We start from the raw sequence: 22,338 nt of genomic DNA on the forward strand, positions 1-22,338 counted from the left end.
AGCTAGTAGCTCAAATATATTGTATAAGAAATGCCTACTTATGGATTAAACATTGGTGTTTTCTTCTGCAGGATAAGAAATGGGTTCTCAGTCATGAAGATATCACACTGGGAGAATTACTGGGCAAAGTAAGTAATCAACTTGTTTACATTAGACTCCAATTTAAGTCCAAATTAGAGTCCAATTTGAGTCCAATGTGGTGTAGTAGTTAAGAGCAGGTGGATTCTAATCTGGAGAACTGGGTTTGATTCCTCACTTCTCCACCTGAGTGGCGAAGGCTTATCTGGTGAACCATATATGTTTCTGCACTACTACATTCCTGTTGGGTGACCTTGAGCTAGTCACAGTTCTTTGGAACTCTCTCAGCCCCACCTACCTGTTGTGGGGAGAGGAAGGGAAAGGAGCTTGTAAACCACCTTGTCTGTTGTGGGGAGAGGAAGGGAAAGGAGCTTGTAAGCCACCTTGCGTCTCCTTACAAGAGAGAAAGGTGGGGTAGACATCCAAACTCCTCCTCCTCCTCCTCAAGCAAATGACTAGAAGAGCTATAGTGTTTCTCTCCCTCCTACTGCCACCCCCTCCCCCCGGTACCATTTCTACGAATACAAAATAGACTGAATTGTTATTTTCATCACAGGAGGAATGGGTAAGATTCAGACAAAACCATGCTCTGTTAATTATCTTTGACTTCATTGGGAGACAAAAGCCCTCTCCCATTGAAATCAATGTGTGATGTAAGTACTTCAGGCTTTCGCTTTATATTTTAAATAATTTTAAAACTACTTTATGTTAGAATGTACTTGAACCATAGAGAAACGTTATGAGAATATTTTTGTACTAACAATTTTTATTTGTACTTCCAAGTCAAAACATATAAAAATTGATCAAATTAAAAAAATACTTATTTCATAGAGACTTCCAGTTTCCTCTGTGTTGAATATTAACCCTTAAACAGTAAACTTTCATTACACATCAAAACAGAATTAAATCTTTACCATCATTATTTATAAAAAATCTCACTTTTCTCTATTGGATCTTATTTAGAGAAGAGCCAGCATGGTATAGTGAAGAGTAGTGGACACTAATCTGGTGATCCACATTTGTTTCCCCACACCTCCACATGAAGCTCGCTGGGTGACCTCGGGCTAGTCACAGTTCTTTCAGCACTCACTCAAACCCACCTACTTCACAAGGTGTCTCTTATTGAGAGAGGAAGGGAAGGAGTATGTAAGCTGTTTTGAGACACCTTTTGATTGACAAAAGCAGAGTTTAAATCCAGACTTCTCCTTGTCTACCTTGTTATCTTCTTCATCTATTTCTGTTTTAATAGTCCTTAATCTTAGAAACATAATGAGAATATGAAATAATTATCTTTCTGCTAGTTCATTTTAAATCATTCTAAATAACTAGCTTTCCAACCTTTTGCAAATGGCTAGTTCCTTATCTTTTCCCATTTTCCTTTGCTGCCACTGTAATTGCGCTTTTTCTGTAGGCTTGTTTCCTCCTATTAACACGGCTCAACCAGCCAGTAATTTTTGACAGTTAATAGCACTGGAGGTCTTTTATCATCCCAATGGGGTAAAAGTGTGAGAGCAAAGCCATACTTTCTATTGTGTTTCAGTGAAACAAACGTGGCATGGCACGACTGTGTCTATCATTTACTTGCCCCCACATCACTTTCTTTTCTATTGTTTTGGGGCAGGGGATCATGTGGAAATGCTGAATGCCATGACCAGAACATAGAAATAGGAGAAGTTTGGAAAGGGGTGAACTCCAGTTAGCTGGTCTGACCCTTATTTCTCTCCTTGTCTTTTCCTTCCTGAGCTTCCTCTACATAAAAAACAGACTCATGGCCAGTGGTGGGAGTCAAATAATTTAACAACTGGTTGTTTATAAGCACCATTTTAACAACCGTTCCTGCCGAAGTGGTGCGAGCCTGCTGAATTCCACCCTTATAATTTTACCATGAGTACTGTTTTAAGAGCTATGGTACTACTACGGCTACTAATAATAATAACAGCTGTACAACGCAACTTGAGAAAATTAGGCATGTCCAAAGTGGCATAGCATTTAAGTTGAAATATATGCGTTTAAAATCAAAGGGACTTGCATCCATAATGTTTACATGTTCGAAATCATGAATGGAAGATTGTGGGATTTACCTAGCCCCTGGTCAGTATGCCCAGAGTTGAGATTAAGAGGAGAATAGAGATGAGGTGGGTCATTAGTTTTATGCCAAGAAACTTACACCATTGCTTATACTCTGCTTCACCCCTCTGGCTGTCATTAGAAGAATGACTAGCAGATACAAGGCAGAGAAACACTGGGATATGTGCTCGAATATATCCGGTTTGAATGTATACCTCAAAAGTACCTTATTAGCAGTGGTGGGATTCAGCCAGTTTGGCCCAGCTCGGGCGAACCAATTGTTAAGTCCCTCACTCCCCTTCCCCTGGAAAGGGAAGCAGGAGGCAGCCGGCTCCTCCCACAATCACCTCCCTCTGAGGGAGGCTCTGGCCTGGCTGTGGCGGAAGGAATGCTGGTTGCAGTCTGGGAAGCTCAGGCCCCTCGCTGGCTTCTGTGGCTGGCTGTGCACCTCTGGGTCACCTGCATGGCCTTTGGGGGGAGACCTGCTGGCACCTGGTTGCAGTGAGGGGCCCATGCTTCCCAAGCTGCGTCCAGCATTTTCTCCACCGCAGCCGGGCTGGAGCCTCCCTCAGAAGAACTGCTATGCCGGCCACCTCCTGCTTCCCTTTCCCAGCCTGGGCATCCGGCCCTTTCCCATGCAGCTGCCCCCACTTCCCTGACTAGGAGACTCAGCCAGGTAAGTGGGCAGCAGGGCAGGGGGCATGCACAGCAGGGGCGCATGGCAGGGGGGGAACCGGTGGTTGAGGGATTGGAATCCCACCACTGCTTATCAGTATGTTGGGGTATATTCAGATATCCAGAGCATTATTCAATATTCTGGGAATACTAACGTCTCAGTCTGGTATATTCTGAAAACATTGCGGAATATTTTGCCTGAGTGATAAAAAAATCTCTGTACATTTCCTGACTTTCTCTGATCAAAATGAGGAAAAATATTTCAATCCAATACCCAAGGGTTTATGCACTTTTATTTCTTTCTGCTGTTTTTGTGCTTGGTATACACATTTCACACAGAGGCCACGGCCTCCCACCACCGAGCCCTGCCCCCCCACCTCCCTGTAGGCTGACTTCTGCCTTCCCCAGGGCCTGAGGAGGGCAGAATCCGACCTACAGGGAGGCTGGGAGTGGGACGGGGCTTGGTGGCATGCGCCTGGGGACATGGGATCCCCCATGTCCCCACTAGCAGTAAGCCACTGGTCCTTCCCCTCCCCAAACCCTGCCCTTCCTAGGCAGTACCTCCAAAATTCTCCAGGTATTTCCCAACCCATAGTTGACAATGCTCCTTGTAATTCACACATGAGCTTGTAAGAATATTTTTAATCAGTACAGTTGTGTGGGATGCTTTGTGATATGTTCTGTATTGTGAAATGTAAGAAGAGTACTATGTTTATTGACTGTTTATATCTGCAATTTCAGGGTAATTTTGGTGAAGTATACAAGGGAACACTAAAAGATAAAACTGCTGTTGCTGTGAAAACCTGTAAAGAAGACCTTCCTCAAGAGCTGAAAATAAAGTTTTTATCAGAGGCCAGGTGACTAGTGAAAATTAAAATAATTTTTTTTTGCAGATCCTTTTGATCTTTAACAGACTTACACCCTTCTAAACCTATTGAAGTCAATGGGCTTAGAAGGGTACAACTCCTTAGGACTGTACTTAAAACATACATGTAAATTGTACATGGCTTCACATTAGACTAGCTAATGAACTCTCTTTGAAGTGGGAATGGATCTCTGAAGGAATACATTCAATATAAATGATCAAACATGATATTGAAAATTAAAACTAGAAACTGTTGATAAAAAGCTCACTCATATGCACTCATACATTCAGTGGAAGTTCTGTAAATGATATATTCTTAGTATTAACAACAGTCACTGCCATCATAATAGCTGTAGTTGGGGGTCCTTTCTATCACCTTAAAATATCTTGAGTTTCCTATTGTTTTAATAAGTGCCTAGAACAGTTTTTCCTTGCTAAAATTCTGTAGTTAGAAATTATTTCTTATAATTCAGCACCAATTTAAAAAGTACCTCAAAACAGTACTACTCAGAAAGCCTCTGGGTTTAATGTCTCTCTAGGTTCAGGCCACGTTTTTTAATTTTAAATTTTATGTATATGTTTGTGTGCATTCATTTATGGCTTAGTGTGGTGAAATGGTAAGGAATATATGTGCATGTGGAAATCATGTCCTGCATAATTAATTAAAGGAATACACAGCTATAAGATGTTGCCTCCACTGGTTTAGAAGACCAATGCATTGAGGTAGAAAGGTCCATCAGTGGCTATTAGCCATGTTGGCTAAATAGATTATTCATGTTCAGAGGCAATGTACCTCTGAGTGTCTGTTGCTATAGGCAACTATTGGGGAAGACTGTTAACTTATTCCATGCAGATGGGGAGGGAGAAGACTGCAATTGCTCAGCGCTGAAGCAAAGTGCACATTCAGAGGAATTTCTCTTCCAGAACTGGGACTTAATGCTGAAAGCAGCATTGGGCTAAGCCCTGGTAAATTTTAACACAAGTCATGTGATTAAGTTCAGAGACAAATTCTAGAAAGGTGGCAATATTAGTCTATTGTAGCAAAATCAAAAGTGGTTTTTTTGCCACCTTAGAAATTAACAAATTATTGTAGCAGATACTTTATTGGTAGTGACTATTTCATTAGATGCATGAATTTTTCCCAAATTTATATCCTTCCTTTCGGCCCTCAGAAAGCCCACCAAGTTAATTAACAAATTAAAACATGTGCAATAAAATCACATTGTAAAACCACCTTGCCACCATTAAAGAAATTAAAAACAAAGCTAAAATACATATAAAGACAAAAACAACAATGAAAAGGAGGAAAGGAATGCTGAAGGAACCAAAAAAGACTTCACCTGCTGGTGGAGGATGGCAACATAATTGAATCCTGGTTAGCAAATAAAACCACACATAGGGAAAAACTGTGAACATTAGAGTTCAGAAGATCCGAGTAGTATATAATTCTATTCAAAATTCAAAAGTACAAGGTAAGTTTAGGGACCTTCTAAGCAGAAACAGTGATGCTTAATACATTAGAAGCTATTTGATATTAAATACATCAAAACTAAAATAATATACCAGAAAACTGAACTATTTTTATGAACCTATGTTGTGCTGGTTAGAAATTAATGGGAAAAGCGAGGACAGAAAAATTGTACCTTTCTTGTGGAGATAAAAATACTTTGCTTTCCTTCCATCATTTTTTACTTGATTCATCTATTCATGTCTGATAGGTTGTAAGAAATGTCAGAAATGGCATTTTAGGTTACCTTATGAAAGGAATGTGCTTTCAGTTGTGAAAATTGGTTCTTTTGATAGTTTAGATGTGTTAATTATACACATTGACATATGTTGTTGTATCCATCAAACTCAATATGTAACATACTAATGCAATGAAAACTGTTCACCCTTTGCAGAATACTCAAACAGTACGACCATCCGAACATTGTAAAGCTTATAGGAGTTTGCACTCAAAGGCAGCCTATTTATATCGTTATGGAGCTTGTTCCAGGTAATACACTTCTTTACTACATTCTTTACAATGTATTTTAGAACGCAGTTGAACATTCAATTGTATTCTTGTTCTCTTGGACATGGCTTTTTTGCTCTACATACCCACCTAACATAATACACTGTTGAAGGCTATTCTGATTCTGTTCAGAGTGGTAGGTTTTTTTATTTTTGCCAGTAGATGGAGACAGTATCAAAGTGATAACTCCTAGACTTTTCCTGTGGTAAATCTGTCCAGATCATGGGAATTTATGCCACCACTGTTGTTCCACATTTGACTATACATTGATTATACAGGAGGAGAAAAATAGTGTGTCCCAAGGCGTCTTTGAGAATTATGTTACTACAACATAACAAGCATGTTTCACTTCTGGATAAAAAAATAGGAGGGTTCATGGTAGGGGCTAGACAGCATAGTAAAAGGTTTTCATTTTTATGTCTCTCCCCACCTCCCACCCCATCCCATGCCTGAATGTGAGAAAGCTTAATTTGCAACATTATTTTCAGTTTATGAGGCACCCCTGGGTAGATATTTTTACAAAGTCCATAGCTTTTTGTCATGTAATTGTTATGGGAACACAAGTTCCTTTGCAGATGAAAATCAGATTCATGGAGAGAGCAAAATACTAAACTATAGAGAAGTGATCTTGCATTGAGCAGGGGGTTGGACTGGCCTGATCAGGCTGATCTTGCGTTGAGCAGTGGGTTGGACTGACCTGTAGAACCCCTTCAAACTCTATGATTCTTTGATTTGATGCTGCAAAGAGCTAACAGCAGCAGAAGGGATTTCATCTTGTCTGTGTAATTGTATTATCTCTAGTTGCTTTCATTGAAACAATCCTTGAATTTTAACAATAGCTTGCCTTGTGAGCTTATTGACCTCCCAGATTCCTATAACAGCCTCTTGCCCCGGCAGAACACTGTCAGTAGTCAGGATTCTGAGCAAGGATCCCTGTGCGCTGGAGAGAATTGCATGGTAATGTTACTTTCCTTTGCTGTGATGTTCTCAAAAATATTAAATTTATCGTGTTAAGATAAAGTAATTTTTCTTTGAAGGCTAGGGAACTGTGGGTGGAATAGTAGGGGTCCTCTTATTGAAGTATTTAAGAATTTATTTTGAAGCCATTTCTTTGCTATTTTAGGAACAAATGACACACCCTCATTCTTAATGCATTGCTTTCAAATATGTAATTTTTGTAACATTAATATGGACTGAATCTTTTCTACATCACTGACTTTTAGGTGTCAGCATATAGCAAAAAATTCATGCTTGTGTGCCTTTATAGTCTTAATATTTCAAAACTTGTTCCTTTTGATTTTATCTGTCAAAATATTGCTGATGCAGCATCTTGGATACTTTAAAATGGCATTCCATAATGCTTAATGTTTGATTGATCTAATGTTTCACTTGGTGCCTAATATTCCAAAACAAATGAGAATGGGAAAATATAAGCTGACCAATTATTACTGCGAAGATACATTAATCATTTAAAACATGGGCCTGCATCTTTTAAACTGCATATTACACAAGTCCAAAGAATCTTAGCAGATTATATTAAAAACTGTGTTGACACCATTATCATTCAGTTATGGTTAGGCTATTTGATTATACCAATATTTATTTTTCTATTGAGGATAGATTGAAGAGTTGGGCTTAAAAATGTTTCTATGGAAGAACTTTTTTTGTTAAACAAAGCCAAAATTACTGGAGTTCAATACAAATTATTTCTGCAGTTAGTTAGAAAAAGTAGTGTCTTGGAAAAAATTGCAGGTCTTTTTCACATTCCACCTTTTTGTAGGTTCTCTTTTTAATAGATCTGCTCACTTTTCCACCTAGTTGTGCTAGGTGTAATCCTCTTTAAGATAAATCATCTTTGTTTCTCGTTTGCATCTTCTACTCAATAGATCACAGCTCCTACTGTCCCGTTTCCTTTTGTGGAGATTTTGCCCCTTTTAGAACACTAGCATCAAAGAAGCTTTAAAAGCCAGAGGAAGGAAGGTGGGGTTTCTATACCCTTGAAGAAAGAATTATAGTTGCCATGTTACTAAGCCCACCTTCATCCTGGACTTTTCTTCATTTTCCTTGGGGAGGGAGAGTAATCTGATGGCACCTCATACCTCAGAGGTGGATACAGAGGAATTGACCCAATTTTTCTTTCATTGATTGTTTACTTTGGCATTCAGAGCACAGGAATGCCCCATACCCATAACATATTCCAGTAAACCAAGATAATATGTTTATCAGAGCCCTACTTGTCAATCATGAGACTACTCTTGTTCTGTTCCCCAAGCGATCTAATATTAGGTGCCTTGCACTCAGCCAGAACAGAATGTGAGATCCATAGACGAATGAGTAACAGTTCAAAAACGGTTTAATAGCATTGAAAGTGTAGGACTCTGACTCCTCCCATGAAGTCTAACTGATAAAGAATACTTGCGATGCTGGAAACAGTTGGAGATTATTTGAAGCGCTTGCAGGCACCAATTCTTCCTTAACTGCTTCTAAGAAAGTCTGTTTATGCTTCTTCTGAGTTCTCCTGGGGTCCTCTTAACTGGACTCTGTTTTTCCTGCAATCCTGTTGAAACTTGCTTAGAGTTCTATAGATCTCTAACACCTTATACTTAACTTCTTAGATGTCTGGGATATTGCTGTCTCCAGCCTTTCTCAGACACTTGAAACTAAAACAAAACTGAAAAAAGGGACTTCTAATTAACAAAAATACTAAGTGCTCTTGCCTATGGAGGGCTTCTTAAAGGGGCAGGGTCTAATTAAGGTACCCTCCCACAGAATACTGTACAAAAACAATTAAGCCCATTCTATCTAAGGGTATAACTAAGGCTTAAATAAAGAAAATAGTGAGAGTGTCTCTAGGGTCATGACAAGTCGTCTTGTATGCACTTCTGTTTTGGGGACTTTTTCCTTTTTCAGGAACAAACAGTGAGTTCTGGAGACTTCTCATAAAGAGGTTCAGGCTGAGGGTCAAATAAAAGTATTTCTGTGTGGGTGTCTTCCTTCACTGCCATCCTGGTCAGGTAGTCTGGTGCCCTGGTGGGCCACTCACAGGGCAAAGAAGCACACTGAAGCTCGCAGTTTCCAATAGGCAGGCTTTAATGGGAAGCAGCTTACAACATGTTTGCACACTTCTCATCCCACTCCTTACTACACTCCCTCTTCCCTGTGCCCCTTTTATCCCTCCCAAAAGAGTTCCTTGGGGCTCCCTATTCCTGACTATTATTGGTCAATAGGCTGTCTTTCAAGGCCTTGTGGCTCTTGTCTCCTTCCCCCTGTTTGCAGCCTGTTCTCTACTACTGTGCCAGCCTCACTCTACTATGTGGAAATGCTGAAGCCTGTAGATTGCAGCTGGGTTGGGGTTGTGGTGGCCCTGCCCTCTCAGTGGAACTGCTGAAGCGTACTCCTGCTGGCCAGGTGTTCCAGCCAGCTCCCTGCAGCTTCTTCTGGCTTCTGGCTCCCAAAAGGTTCTTATATTTGTTGGTAAGCCTAGGGGTAGGGTTGCCTGTTGCGGAGCACCCTGTGGTCCCTGGGCTACAATCTGGGAAAGGGAGGGGGATAGGGAAGACTGCTGAGTGGTGGGAGGCAGTCCCATCTCTGTGCAGCATGATTGTATGCAAACACTCCAAGGGTCTCCCTTTAAGCGTGGAACCCAGTTCTGTGCAATCTTGTTATCTATGGGAACCAACTACCTACTCATGGTATCTTAGCAGCTGTCTGTCTTAATTTGATTGTCAACATTTGTGCAGCATAGTCCAGTCAACACAGCAATTTCTGGATCCATCTGAATCCACAGATTTTCCCAAAGCCTTTGTAACAATCACACACAATAAGATCAGAAGCTTTCTTTCACACCATAATATCATGTAGAGCCAAACACTGTTGGGGTCTTGTAGTAGAAAGGCTTTTCTGTTGAAAAATCCATTTGGCAAGCTTTAGACACACTGCCCCCCCTTAATGAAAGTATTTTCTTTATGTTTAATGGTACATTTCAAGTGCTAACAGCTGCTTGAGGTTATATTTTCCTTGTAAAAAGCAAACCAGTCACCCAGTGCTGAACTGCTGCAGTCTCAACAAAAGTGGCAAACTATATGGAGTCAGGGTCTGAAACCCATTTTGCTCATAAACGGAGGCTGTAACTTGGCCAATAAAGGGTCAAAGTGTAGCAGATTAGCAGTTATTGTGAATAAAGTACGTACATACTTTCAATTCCTTTTTATGTAATGTTTCTTGATAATCTATTCGTTTGTGAGTTGGATTGAAGGATGAGGGCAAGGTTCTTGGCATCTTTCCAAAGAATGGCATTCAGCAAGTTCATGGTGCGTTTTTTTCTTTTTTTGTTTGCTTGTTTTTGTGTATAAAGCAAGAACCACAGTGAGTAAGTAACTTGAGGCTCTGATTTGAGAATGCAGTAGATGAAGTGTATTCTGAGAGCCATAGTCTTTGTGGACTCCATTTTGAACCATTTCTTGTTTCATGCTTCTTGTAGTGGTAGTACAATAACTGGGCCCAAAACATGGCATCATATTGTTTCATATTATTTATTTACAAAAATTATTTACAAAATTTAAAGTAATGTAGAATTAATTTGTTTGTATGTCCAAAATACAGCAGTGGATTTTTCCAGCTTTTATTCGCAGAAATAATGAAAGCACTGAAAGATGTATATGCCCATATTGATTAACAACCTGATACATAAACCCTGTTCTCAATTTCCATGATGAGAACGTAAGCATAGCTTTGAGGCTGAAGCATAAGAGCACTTGTGCTGGGGAAAGATTCTCTTGCATATCAATGAATTCCTGGCAGAGCTAGGCATTTACAAAACAGCTACATTGGTCTCTAATATGTTAAGTAAACCTCTGCAGTGTCTATAGCCTAGTAATCAAAATTATAATCTGATGAAGATTCTTCAGTACCTTCATTATACCATAATTGGGTAGCAGAACCTCAGTTTGGGGACATAAATCATATGTTACCTGAAAAAAATGGGCTTTAATTCACAAAGCTTATGCTGGAATTAAAAAATTGTTCATTTTTCAATGTTACAAGTGAATATGGATGGGGGGCTAAGGAGGGTATTGATTTACTTTAACCTGTGAAGACAGTTTTACTGTCAGCAGGAAAAAGCATTCCTTAGCCCATTGAGGGAGTTTAGGTGATCTCTTCTGCTTACACTTACATTGGGTAACGTACACTTACCAGTGTAAGATTCATAAACTTCTTTGGGACTTACTTCCAGATAAATATGTATCAAGTGCTGACTCACAGCATATTCACTTGGGAAATAGCTTTGGCATTTCCAAACAATTGGGTTTTCTGTCCAGGAAAGAAAGCTGCCAGAAAAGCCTAGAGAAACAGTAGTGAAATCTACCCTTGAAGGGGCTGGGAGGTGGGGTGGGGTTGGGGCTTTGGGCAGTCCTTTCCTGCCAGAGCGGAACTATGACCCCTTCCACACATGCAGAATAATGCACTTTCAGTCCACTTTCACAATTGTTTGCAAGTGGATTTCACTTTTCCACACAGCTGCAAAGTGGATTGAAAGTGCATTATTCTGCATGTGCAGAAGGGGCCTTTCTTCCTCAGCCTGTCCCATTGGTTGGCTTCATTTTCTCTCCTTCCACAGTGGCCCATTCTGCATGGGCCATTTAGACTGGCGTGGGGCCAGTAAAAACGCCGTTGTAGGGGAGAAGATCATACAGCAGCAGCATCGGCGTTTCCCCCCCACAACAGCGTTTTCTCGACTCGCTCATTGAGCATGACTTTTTGAAAATGCCAGCTTCTATCTGGTGCCAAGTGAACGGCATTGTGTGGAAGCCGGCATTTTCCCCGCACCACTCCTGGTCCCCTTTTACCTCCTGCCGGCTCCAGTCACTCTGTGCAGGCCAGGTGACACTCCTCCTGGCCTCCAACCCTGGAGGCATCGCTATGGCCACGGGGGTGTGTCCCGTGGCCTCCACACAGCTACGGGACCCAGCAGGAGGTAAAAGGGCACCGGGAGCAGCACAGCCCCTTGCAGAGCGAACGGCCCCGGGGGGTGCACTGGCATAGACTATGCCAGTGCATCCCCACTTGCGTAGCCCATGCAGAAAGGGCCTATGTTTCTTTGCAGACATCCCTGATCAGGGCTGATTACTGCCATGTATGACATCCTTTTCTGCCTTCACTGCATATGCATTGGGGTAAGGCCAAGGCAGCTGCCACTGACACTCCAGTGCAGCAGCCTACCAGGTTTTTCCTGTTCCATACAGTGGCAATTTCACTGCTATTAACCACTAACCAGTACACCACTCTGACTCCACAGCAAGCCCTAGGGAACTTGCTGCCATCTACCTTGTACAACTCACACAGGTTCGAGAGCTCACTACTGTTCAGCAGCAGCCACCGCGTAAAAACCATGTTCAAATCCCCAGTCTGCCATTGACTCTCAGTGGCCAGTCTCACAGTTTCCAGACAACCTAATTTCAGGGTTGTTGTGAGAAAAGTGGAATATACTTGAAAGACATAACTAATAAATATAGGCGAACATCCGGGGGGGGGGCGGGGCATATAAAAGGTAAGTTGATAGTGGGTGTGAATGAGGGAAGGAAGTGGGGAAAGATGAGGACATGAACGTTGCCAGCATGAGGGAAAAAGGGAATATCATGAGAGGCCAGGTATAAAAGAAAGTGGTGTTCTGCCTGCAAGGACTTGCAGGTTCCTCACTGTGCAACTTGGCCTGGCTCACCAAGCAATTCACAAACTCACCAGTTTTCCCTGGGAGAGGCTGCCAGATAGAAGTAAGGAGGGAAAGGTAAGCGTAGGTTGGCTGGTGGATGGAAAGGAGAGCAGAAAGCAGGAAAAGATTAAATACTATAGGGGATTTCAAGGGGGGGAAAGGATGAAATAACAGAAGGGGAATTTTTTGATATCTCCTGTGAGTCCTTGCATGTCCTCCCTTATTGTGAATTATTTATATTAACATCCTTAGCAGTAGTTTGTGGAGAATTTCCAGAATCCAGATATATTAAAAGATACCTTTGTTGCAGAATAACAGGACTAGATGACTTGAAACTGCTTACTATTCCTGAACCTTCAAGCTTTACAGTCTGAGAAGCATTTTCCTTGTCTTTTCTTCCTTTGCGATAGGCTGCTGCAAAGCTCAGTTGTTTGGAGAAATGTCATTATGTTACTAGATGTGCTGTGGCTGGTGGGGTGGAGTTTCAATGCACAAATGGGGAAAACATTCCTACTCCGCCAGATTTCTAAAATAATATTGTTCTGTTGCATTGTAGTTGTATTCTTATTTACTGTATGGATGAGTGAGAGCAGAGCAGCAGGATGTGTATTTAGCTGGTGTGAAATAATTCTCCCAATAGCTTTTGTTATGTGTATATTCTCTCTCAACAGCCTGTGGTGGAACTTTATTAGTGCATGTCTAGCTCTCTAGATAGAGAAGCTAATGGACTAATATCTGGCAGGTTCACATGCACTCATTTTAGGCTTTATTCTGTAAAGACACTGAATATACTTTTGTTTACCTGTTCAGCGGTAAAGCACAAGAAAACTTGAACATGACAGGTTAATTTCTGGATTATTGTCCTTTGAGAAAAAATAATGTTTGAGTTGAATAGAATGAGTAAAGACTGAATTTTTTCCCTGATTTGAAGATTTCTGATTTGAAGATTTCGTTAGAATTCAGTAATCCAGATATTTATTTAGTTTTCTGTTTCTGTCATAGTTCATAGAGCAGTGTCAAAAGAGATGTTCCATTGGGTGCCATTTCTGTACAAGAGATGCCAAAACCTACAAACCTATTAAGGGAATTTCTGATGTACTTCACTGGGGAAATAGAATGTAGATATTGTTCTGACAGATAAATGGTACTGGCTGTTACACACATTGATTCATACCTTGCCTAGAAAGGATACTGTCACAGGATTTGATGTTGAAAATATCAGTTACAATGTCTTATGGCTCTCTGATCAGATGGTACTAAAATGCAATATTTATCATGTCTCTGTTAAGTAGGTACTATTGATCATATCTACCCCCCTCTTTTGTGTTATTAAATCACTATTGTATTGGTGAAAGATTAGAAAGTTCACATTCTCGTCTAAGAAGAAATGTATAATCCTACCAACAGAGTTGGTTGTTTCATGCTTTGTAAAAAAAATTCTAGTCACAGTACAAGAATAGAGGACTCTGAAACATTTTTAGCACATTCTTTCAAAAACAAAATTATTGGTTTCAACTATGCAGAACAAAATTCCATGGATCATTGTACAATAGTCAGGGTGTTAAAATACAGTAAGCTTTCAGCAAATGAATCATGGGAAAGAAATTTAGGAAAATGATACGTTCAGTTGGATCAGTATTTTCTTTTATTCATAAAAGGTTGGTATTGATATGTAATAGTTGGGACTGTTCCTCCATCAAATCATCTGACCTATGGCAACCCTATGAGGCTTTCAAGGCAAGATACATTCAGAGGTGAGGTTTGCCATCACCTGCCTGTGCATCACACCTCTGGTATTCCTTAGAGGTCTCCCATCCAAATACTTACCAGAGTTGAGGCAGAGAGTGTATGAGCACACTTCTATTGCAGAGTGGGGATTAGATCTTGGGTTTCACAGATCCTAATCTGACACTTTAACCACTGCACTATGCTGGCTCTCAGAACTGTTTTCCTATTTATTTATTTTCTGTAGATTTATTTCCTACCCACTACCAGAGTCCCTAGACATAGTACAATCTTAAAAACACTATAAAAATACAATTATATAAGGCCAATGTAAACACTCCTTAATCAGCCATCCCCATTCCCTACCCTAGACCCCCTCCTAAAAATACATATTTTTATATCACCCAATCCACATAGAACCCACCCCAACAAATTTCAGAGTTTGCGCGGGGGCTAAACCAGGAGAGAGCTAGTCCTGATACCAAAAAATAAAAGGGAGTATAAGGGGGGCAGGCACCTCTCAGGTACAGAGGGTGGTTTTGTCCAGGCACCTATACTCCTGCAGAGTTGGTGCCTGATACACCTCTGGAGGAGAGTGTTTCAAAGCACTGGGACCACCACAGAGAAGTTCCTCTGAGTGGCCCCCACCCCCTACATCTCGGAAGGCAATGGGGCTGCTAGGAGCCCCCCCACCCACCACTGACCTGAGTGCCTTGGCAGCTCTATATGGGAGGAGGCGTTTCTTCAGATATGTAGGACCCAAGCCATTTAGGGCTTTGTATGTCAGTATCACCACCTTGAATTGGGGCCTCAAGCTGGGTTTTATATGATAAAATTGTGAGATATCCACTAGGAGCTGAGCTGTCACATTCTGGGCTAACTGCAGCTTCTGGACCATTTTCAAGAACAACGCCAGGTAGAGCGTGTTAGAGTAGTCTAACTGGGAGGTTATCAGTGCATGAATAGCTGTATAGAAATCTGTCAGGTTCCCATTGATATGGTGGTGATGTTGGCTTAGCACTAGGAAAGCTACACAAATAGTAGCTTTGCCCTATTGGCTCCTTAGAACTTGATTCTACAACCTTTTTCTGTAGCGCTGCCTCCTCTGTATAGGCTTCACTGTGTAAATGGGGCTCCCAGAAGAATGGATGTACAGTAACTATGATTTTCTCAGACTTTCTGATTGGATCATGGCAATTTCCTTTCTATCAATACATAATTGAAGCAGTTTCATTTGCCATGAGTTATGCAGACTTATTTTGCTTTGCATATGTACACTTCTGCAGAATTTTGATCTCCAAATCTGCGCATAGCTATCTATGTTTACATCAACTTTTCTATTTTAATCATTAAATTCATCCCCTATGTATAATGTGTTGATGTTGCTAGATATTCATCTTTAAACCAGTGCAGATGAGAGTGATGGTCCTTCTTCTGTTCCCAATACATATTGGTAACTATAATTAAAGAATTTGCAGTCCCAAATAATATACTTGATTCAAACATCAATGTGTTTGACTTCAGAATTGTCCCTTATACCAAGGACCAAGAGTGAAGCTCCAGACTTGTCAGACAGTCTTGCAGTAGTTGAAAGAACTTGGAATTGAGGACTCCTTCTGACTATGATCATATGCAGAAAAACTGAAAGCAGTCATTCCAGATTTCAGAATCTCACCTTAAATTGCTGAAGAACACTTGACTGCACAGATTTTTGTTCTGCTTTCACTGTACCGTATTTTCCAGAGTCTGATCACCAGTTCACTTGATACAGCTAAAGTTATGGTGTTTGTTGGGTTTCTGGTTTATTCCAGTCTTTATGGGATACTAAGTGATGCAACTGTTATTGTATTGATGGATGAAGTGTGTGTTAGATTGGAATATCCAATAGAGTAAATATGTGCATGCATTTGTTTTATACCTCGTAGACAGCTGTTGAGTTTGTCATAAATTATTTTTGCATTACTTTTGATATCCTAATTAAGGTTGTGAAGTTCCATTTATTCTGAAATAGTGCAGGGAAAGTTTATCTGCTTTGGTGGAACTAGAAACTCAAGAAAAAGTGTGAGTAGAAATTAGGTTTCAATCTGCTTGCACTGTCATTTACTTTAAGGACTGATTAAGAAGAGAAGAAGAAGAAGAGTTTGGATTTATATCCCCTCTTTCTCTCCTATAGGAGACTCAAAGGGGCTTACAATTTCCTTGCCTTTCCCCTCTCACAACAAACACCCTGTGAGGTAGGTGTGGCTGAGAGAGCTCCAGAAAGCTGTGACTAGCCCAAGGTTACCCAGCTGGTGTGTGTGGGAGTGCATAGGCTAATTTGAATTCCCCAGATAAGCCTCCACAACTCAAGCGGCAGAGCTGGGGATCAAACCCGGTTCCTCCAGATCAGAGTGCACCTGCTCTTAACCACTACACCACTGCTGCTCCATGTTTTAACCGTTAACACCATGTTTTACTGTTGTATTAAACAGATGCTGTTATCTGTTGTTGAACTTCACAAGTAATTAACATTCACTTTATTTGTAATCAAATTGCATTTGGGAAGGGACTGAGAAGGGCTTTATTTTTTGTGTGTTTTTACTAGTTTTCATTCATTGGTAGATGGAATTTTACCTTTTTTAAAAATCAGAGCTACATTTGATTAGAGGGCAGACTTAAAATATATGCCACTGATTACTAGATTATTCTATTTTCTTTTACACTGTAATTTAATAATGTTTGTAATGTAATAATGGCTGTTTAAGTCTTTGTTCTGAACAGGCAACTGTTTTCTCTAAAATCTGCAATTTTTATAATCCAATAGTGAGTTACATGGAAAAGTGAAAAACCTGAGCTATTAACAGTGATTTTCTGTTTGTGTATGTGTGTGTTCCTTTGTCCTCCATTATGACTGCGCAAACAGAATTTTTCCAAATAGCAAATTATATTAAAGCTTGCACTAAAGCAAGCAACAGATCAATACCAGCAGAAAAAAAACACCATTTTAAGGAAAGCAATTTTTCAGCATGTCTAGACATTATTGTTTTGGGTATGATGTGGCATACAGTTGGCTGCTTATAATTGTCTGGGAAATGATACTCAAAGGCCAGTGCAGTACATCTTGCTTCATTATTTAAAAACATATGTATTAAATGCATCGATTTTCTGTTGAAACTACATTCAGAAATGATGGTAAGCAGAGACGATGTTTCAGATTGCTTTGCAAGCTTCCCCACCCCATTAGAACATTTAGAATGACTAGAAGACTATAATAGAAAGTTTTGTATCTATCACTGATTTTTATATACACAAGATTCTCAGTGAGAACCATTGGGTTTCATCCTATCGACTGTGAGCACAACAGCACTTGCAGACATGGGTTTTTGTCCACATCCTCTAAAAGCCTCTTTTATTCAACCCAAAAGCTGATGGGGGGGGGGTCAAAGAGGGGCTTTAGAGATAACATGTAATGGCAATCTGGGGTCTTCAGTGAATAGTAATACGAGGTGGGGAATGGTAACCAGATGGAGGACTTGAAATGGAGGCATGACAGGGGCATGGTGGCAGAGTGCTGATGGGTAGCTCTAGAAAGTGCTGGAAACACTATGGTTGGCAGTTCCAGGACCTACCAACCGGCAATTTGGGGTTTTCCCAAAAGTGACATCATAAAGCATGTTCTGATTATGGTTTATTTGTTTTTAATGTTTTTCCACTCAGAGCAACGGCAGGAAAAGTAGGTTGCCAGTGAGAGATCTAGTACCTCCAGCAGTAAGGAAGGGGCCATACCGAGGTTATTACTGTCTCTTTGCATCAGCAGAGCCTCTTGTGGGCAGCAAAAGAGGGAAGTGTGAATGTTTTTTTCCTGATTCTCCCCATACACTGTTGATTCCATGGCCATGGTATTTTGTTCCTGAGGCTTGCTCACCCCCATCCCCCTGCGCCAGTATTTTCTTTATCAAAGTGCGCTATGGGGTAAATGGAAAGGCAGGAAATATCTACCCACAGATTTCGCAGGATACAACCTGTTCAGTTAATTAAAAATATGTATTTTATTATTATTTGTTTGGAGTTTGTGCTTGGTAAAAGATGCTTATCACTAGTGATGTTTTTGAATTCAAATAATGGATTTAGTTGGAGTTGCCAATAGGCCTGGAGAAAAATTTCTTGTTCTATAATAGAAGTTCACTGGTTGAAAATAGGCAGTTGAAGCTTTTCATGGCATGCAAGTTAATAATATCACCCGATGAAGGTGGAAAAACGAAGTCTGGGCTGTTCTCATGACCTAGTCCTCTAACAAAATGGTAGAGTCCAAGGTCATGCTAAGACTTTTCCCTGATGAGGCCAGATGTAGGGCCTCACCATCTAAGGCTGGCAATTGAAAGTTCCTTGGCCCCTCCCCCTGACCCAGCCACAGGATCTCTGTCTTCGCTGTATTAAGTTTCAGTCTGCTGACCCTCCATTGTAAGGATGAGTTGGGTGTCATCAACATACTGATGGCACTGTAAACCATATCTCCTTACCAACTGGACCAGGGGTCGCATGAAAGTGTTAAATAATGTTGGGGAAAGGATGACTCCTTGTGGCACCCCGCATCTAATGGTATATTGCTTGGCTTCATCCCCCTCTGATATCACCTGCAGTTCCCAACCCTGGAGGAAAGAGGTAATCTAGTGCAAGGCTGTCCCTCTGGCTTTTCAAGGGCTCCGCAGGTGGCAGGTAGGAATGAAGTTCAGAGAGACTTGAGACAGATGGAGGACAGAGAAAGGGGAAGAAAGAAATGTGAAAGGTGACAAGGAAATTAAAAAAATGTTGAGTGAAGGAAGGTAAAATTTGAAAAAAACAAAGAATAGAATGGGAGAGATAAGGAAGTAGGGCAACAAATAAGTGCCAGGAAATTGAATGTCATGATTTTCCTTCTAGCATAAAATAAGAAACAAAGCTGTCACCTGTACTGGACCTCTGAGACACAAGATTTCTCTCTCCCCCCCCCCCCCCATCCATTGTTAAAACGATCATATATTTATTTATTTATTTTATTTATTTATGGGTTTTTTATACCGCTCTACCCCCGAAGGGCTCTGGGCTGTTCTCATGCCTTGGGGTATTGTAATGGTTACTGGTTAAGAATGGCAGACTCTAAACTGGGTTTGTTACCCCACTCCTACACATGAAACTTGCTGGGTGACCTTGGGCTAGTCACAGTTCTCTCAGAATTCTCTCAGCTCCACCTACCTCAGAAGGTTTCTTTTCTTGGGACGGGAAGGGAACGTAAGCCACTTTGAGATTCCTTGAAGGCAGAGAAAGTAGGGTATAAAAACTAATTCTTCTTTTAAACACAACCACATTAATACAACTTCAAGCTGACTGTGTAGGTTCTCTTCAAGCTGTGTATGTTAGTTAATGCAACTTCAAGCTGACTGTGTATGTTGATTTCTGACTAATTTCCCAGGATGATTCATTGACATTTCATCAACAGAAACTAAGACTGGGGATCTCTTTCCAGTTATTGAATGTTGTACTCATCAGAGCATGGAATAGGTAAAACCACTCAGTGTAAAGAGATAAAAAAGCAAAAGGTATTTTGGTTTTAGATGAAAGAAAAAGGCAGTTTTCTCCAATATTACCCAGCCCGCCAGTTAAGATCTACCTCTCAGAAATATCACGAACGCAGAAAGAGCTGAGAGTGAGAAGGGATGGTGGCTCAGTGATCAGCTTGCCATACTGAAAGTCCCAAGTTCAATCGCTTGCCTCTCTGGTTAGGCGGGATCAAATAATAAATGATGTGAAAGATCTGTATCTGAGGCCCTGGAAAGCCTTTGCCAGTCTGAATAGATAATTCTGACCTTGATGGATTCATTATAAGGCAGTTCACATAAGTTTCTAGATAGGATTGGATAAATTTGGGTGCATTCTTGGCTGAGGGTGCTCAGATTGTGATGAAAGTTCTAAGGGTGTGAAATTCCCTGGGACAGATTCCTCTGGAGGGCTAGGAAGTCATGGGCTGTTACCCACCCACTTATCCACTCCCACTGCTCAAAATCACCTGCACTCTTGGTGCCTATGCAGACTGATGTGTAGGCATACTCTATCTTGCATCAACCTAGAGAATCACAAGTATCAACTAATGATGCAATAGCCAGCTTCCCATAAGAAACTGTGACAACTCCTCATCATGAATTTGCCTTGTGAGTCCATGGGATCTACCCACATTTAGGCCTGAATTACTTGTGCTTGGGGGACAACCGCCTGACATTCCTCTCAACTCAAGGAATGTCCAGAATAATACAGGCATGTCTGGTAGATCTTCAATCAGTAAGATAACTTAAGTTTCTGCCCCACAAAATAACTTAAGTAACAAGAAAGCCATGTTTTCTTTACTGGCAGAAAAGGTTGAAAAATTGGGATACAAAAAGGATCCATTTTAACCCAGCATTTAAGATTCAGTTTCATCCCAGGAGTCTCACAGCTCAGCTGCAACTCTGGACAACATTTGTGCTTCAGGATCAGGCGCACACTCTCTCTCAATCTCCTTCCTCGTCTTCTTTCCAGCCCAGTTTCTCCCTCATTCTTATCCCTCTTAGTAGTTCTTCCATTTTAACTCTCCACAATCTTTCCTCTTATCTCTTCCAGAAATGCCCTTCCTCCCTCTCTGCCTTCTGCTTTTCACCAGTCCCTAGGCATGAATAGATGTATGACATAGTATTAAACCAAAGGAATAAGTGTAGCCTTGGGCGTTATCATTTTGGAATTTACGCTTTAATTCAGAGATTTGGACATTATTATAAATATATTTTTTCTATTTGTTTTGATACATGGATTTTGTAACAGAAATAAACAGTATATTTAAAAATTGACATATGATAATTTTATATCTGTTTTTGGTGTAAGTACATCAGTACTATTACAGCATTATTACCAGAATAAGAAATAGAAAACATGCTTTCTTTAAAAAAAAATAGGTGAGAGAATAACCCAAAGGTTAAGCAGGGTATTTTTGTTTTCTGGAAAGCTTTAATTAAAGAACATGCAATTAAGCCATCACCTCCAGTCTTTCTATGTAAAGAAGCCCAGATCCTTGAAAGACCTGGTAAAAAGCTCAGGAGTTGGCAAAGTAAAATGCTAATCCCTGTCATTTACATGTCAGCTTAAATTTGAGGACTGTTAGGAGGTTTAGTCCGCTGTTAATAGTCATGTGCTTTGCATCATCTGTGAAATAAGTAATATCAGTATAGGGTAGGAAACATTTAGCAAATTGGAATCTCTCTCTCTTTAAATGAAGAATATCAGTTTGTGAAAAGCTGTCTAACAGAGATTCAATTACAGAGTCTGAGTGTTCGTTGAAAAGAGAGTCTTTCAGGTCATCTAGTCCATCCCCCAGCTCAGTGCAGCCATATGGCCCTTCAGCATCCTTGACAGATGGCCTTCTAATGAAGGAGAAACCAACACCTTCTAAGACAGTTGGTTCCATTGCTGAACAGCTGTTATTGTTAGGCAATTTTCCCTAACATTGAACCAAAATCTGCTTCTTTGAAATCTTTATCCATTAGCTCCATCTTCTATATTGTTCACATCTCCTCTTGGTTTTGCTTCTCCAGCAACGCAGTCTCAGTTTTTTCAACCTTTTCTCAGTGGGCTTGTTTGCCAGACCCTCAGCATTCTGATCACTTTTGTCTTGATGTACTCGATTTATCAGTGTCCTTCTTAAAATGTGCCCTGAACTGAATACATTACTCACTTGAGATCTGACTGTGCAAGATACAGTAGAATTTATCCCCTGTGGGAATAGGGTGGGATACAAAACCAATAAATAAATAAATAAATAGTTACTTCCCTTGATGTAGACACTATGATTTTGTTAAGACTGCCCAAAACTGTATTATCTCCATTTGCAGCTACATCACACAAGTTATTTGTTTAGCTTGTGATCAATTGAGATAGTAGGATCCTGCTAAAATGTACTTCTGCCAAGTCATGTCTTCTGCAACCTAAGGTTGTTCCTCTAACTTGGGTAGCACAGATTACTCTGATCTCTGAAGCTGAGCAGGATCAGCCCTGGATAGTGTTTGCAGGAAAGACCACCAAGCAAGTCCAGGGTTGTTATGCAGAGCCAGGCAATGGCAAATGGCCTCTGTTAGTTTCTTGTCTGAAAAACCCATGAGATTACCATAAGTCAGCTGTGACTTGTAGCAAAAACCAACAACTGCTTTTATCTTTGTAGAATTTAGT

General features: G+C 40.6%; 1 protein-coding gene across 2 annotated transcripts in view; it reads left to right on the forward strand.

Annotated features, from left to right (window-relative positions):
* Positions 1-22,338, forward strand: part of FER (FER tyrosine kinase) — a 130,794-nt gene that overhangs the window by 79,279 nt on the left and 29,177 nt on the right. For both annotated transcript variants that reach the window (XM_048502984.1, XM_048502986.1), the window contains exons 14-16: positions 72-128; positions 3,562-3,677; positions 5,587-5,681. In XM_048502984.1, coding sequence (XP_048358941.1) covers positions 72-128; positions 3,562-3,677; positions 5,587-5,681 — 268 coding nt within the window. The remainder of the gene's footprint in view (positions 1-71; positions 129-3,561; positions 3,678-5,586; positions 5,682-22,338) is intronic.

Source organism: Sphaerodactylus townsendi, linkage group LG07, assembly GCF_021028975.2.
Source record: "Sphaerodactylus townsendi isolate TG3544 linkage group LG07, MPM_Stown_v2.3, whole genome shotgun sequence".
Taxonomy (NCBI): Eukaryota; Metazoa; Chordata; class Lepidosauria; order Squamata; family Sphaerodactylidae; genus Sphaerodactylus; species Sphaerodactylus townsendi.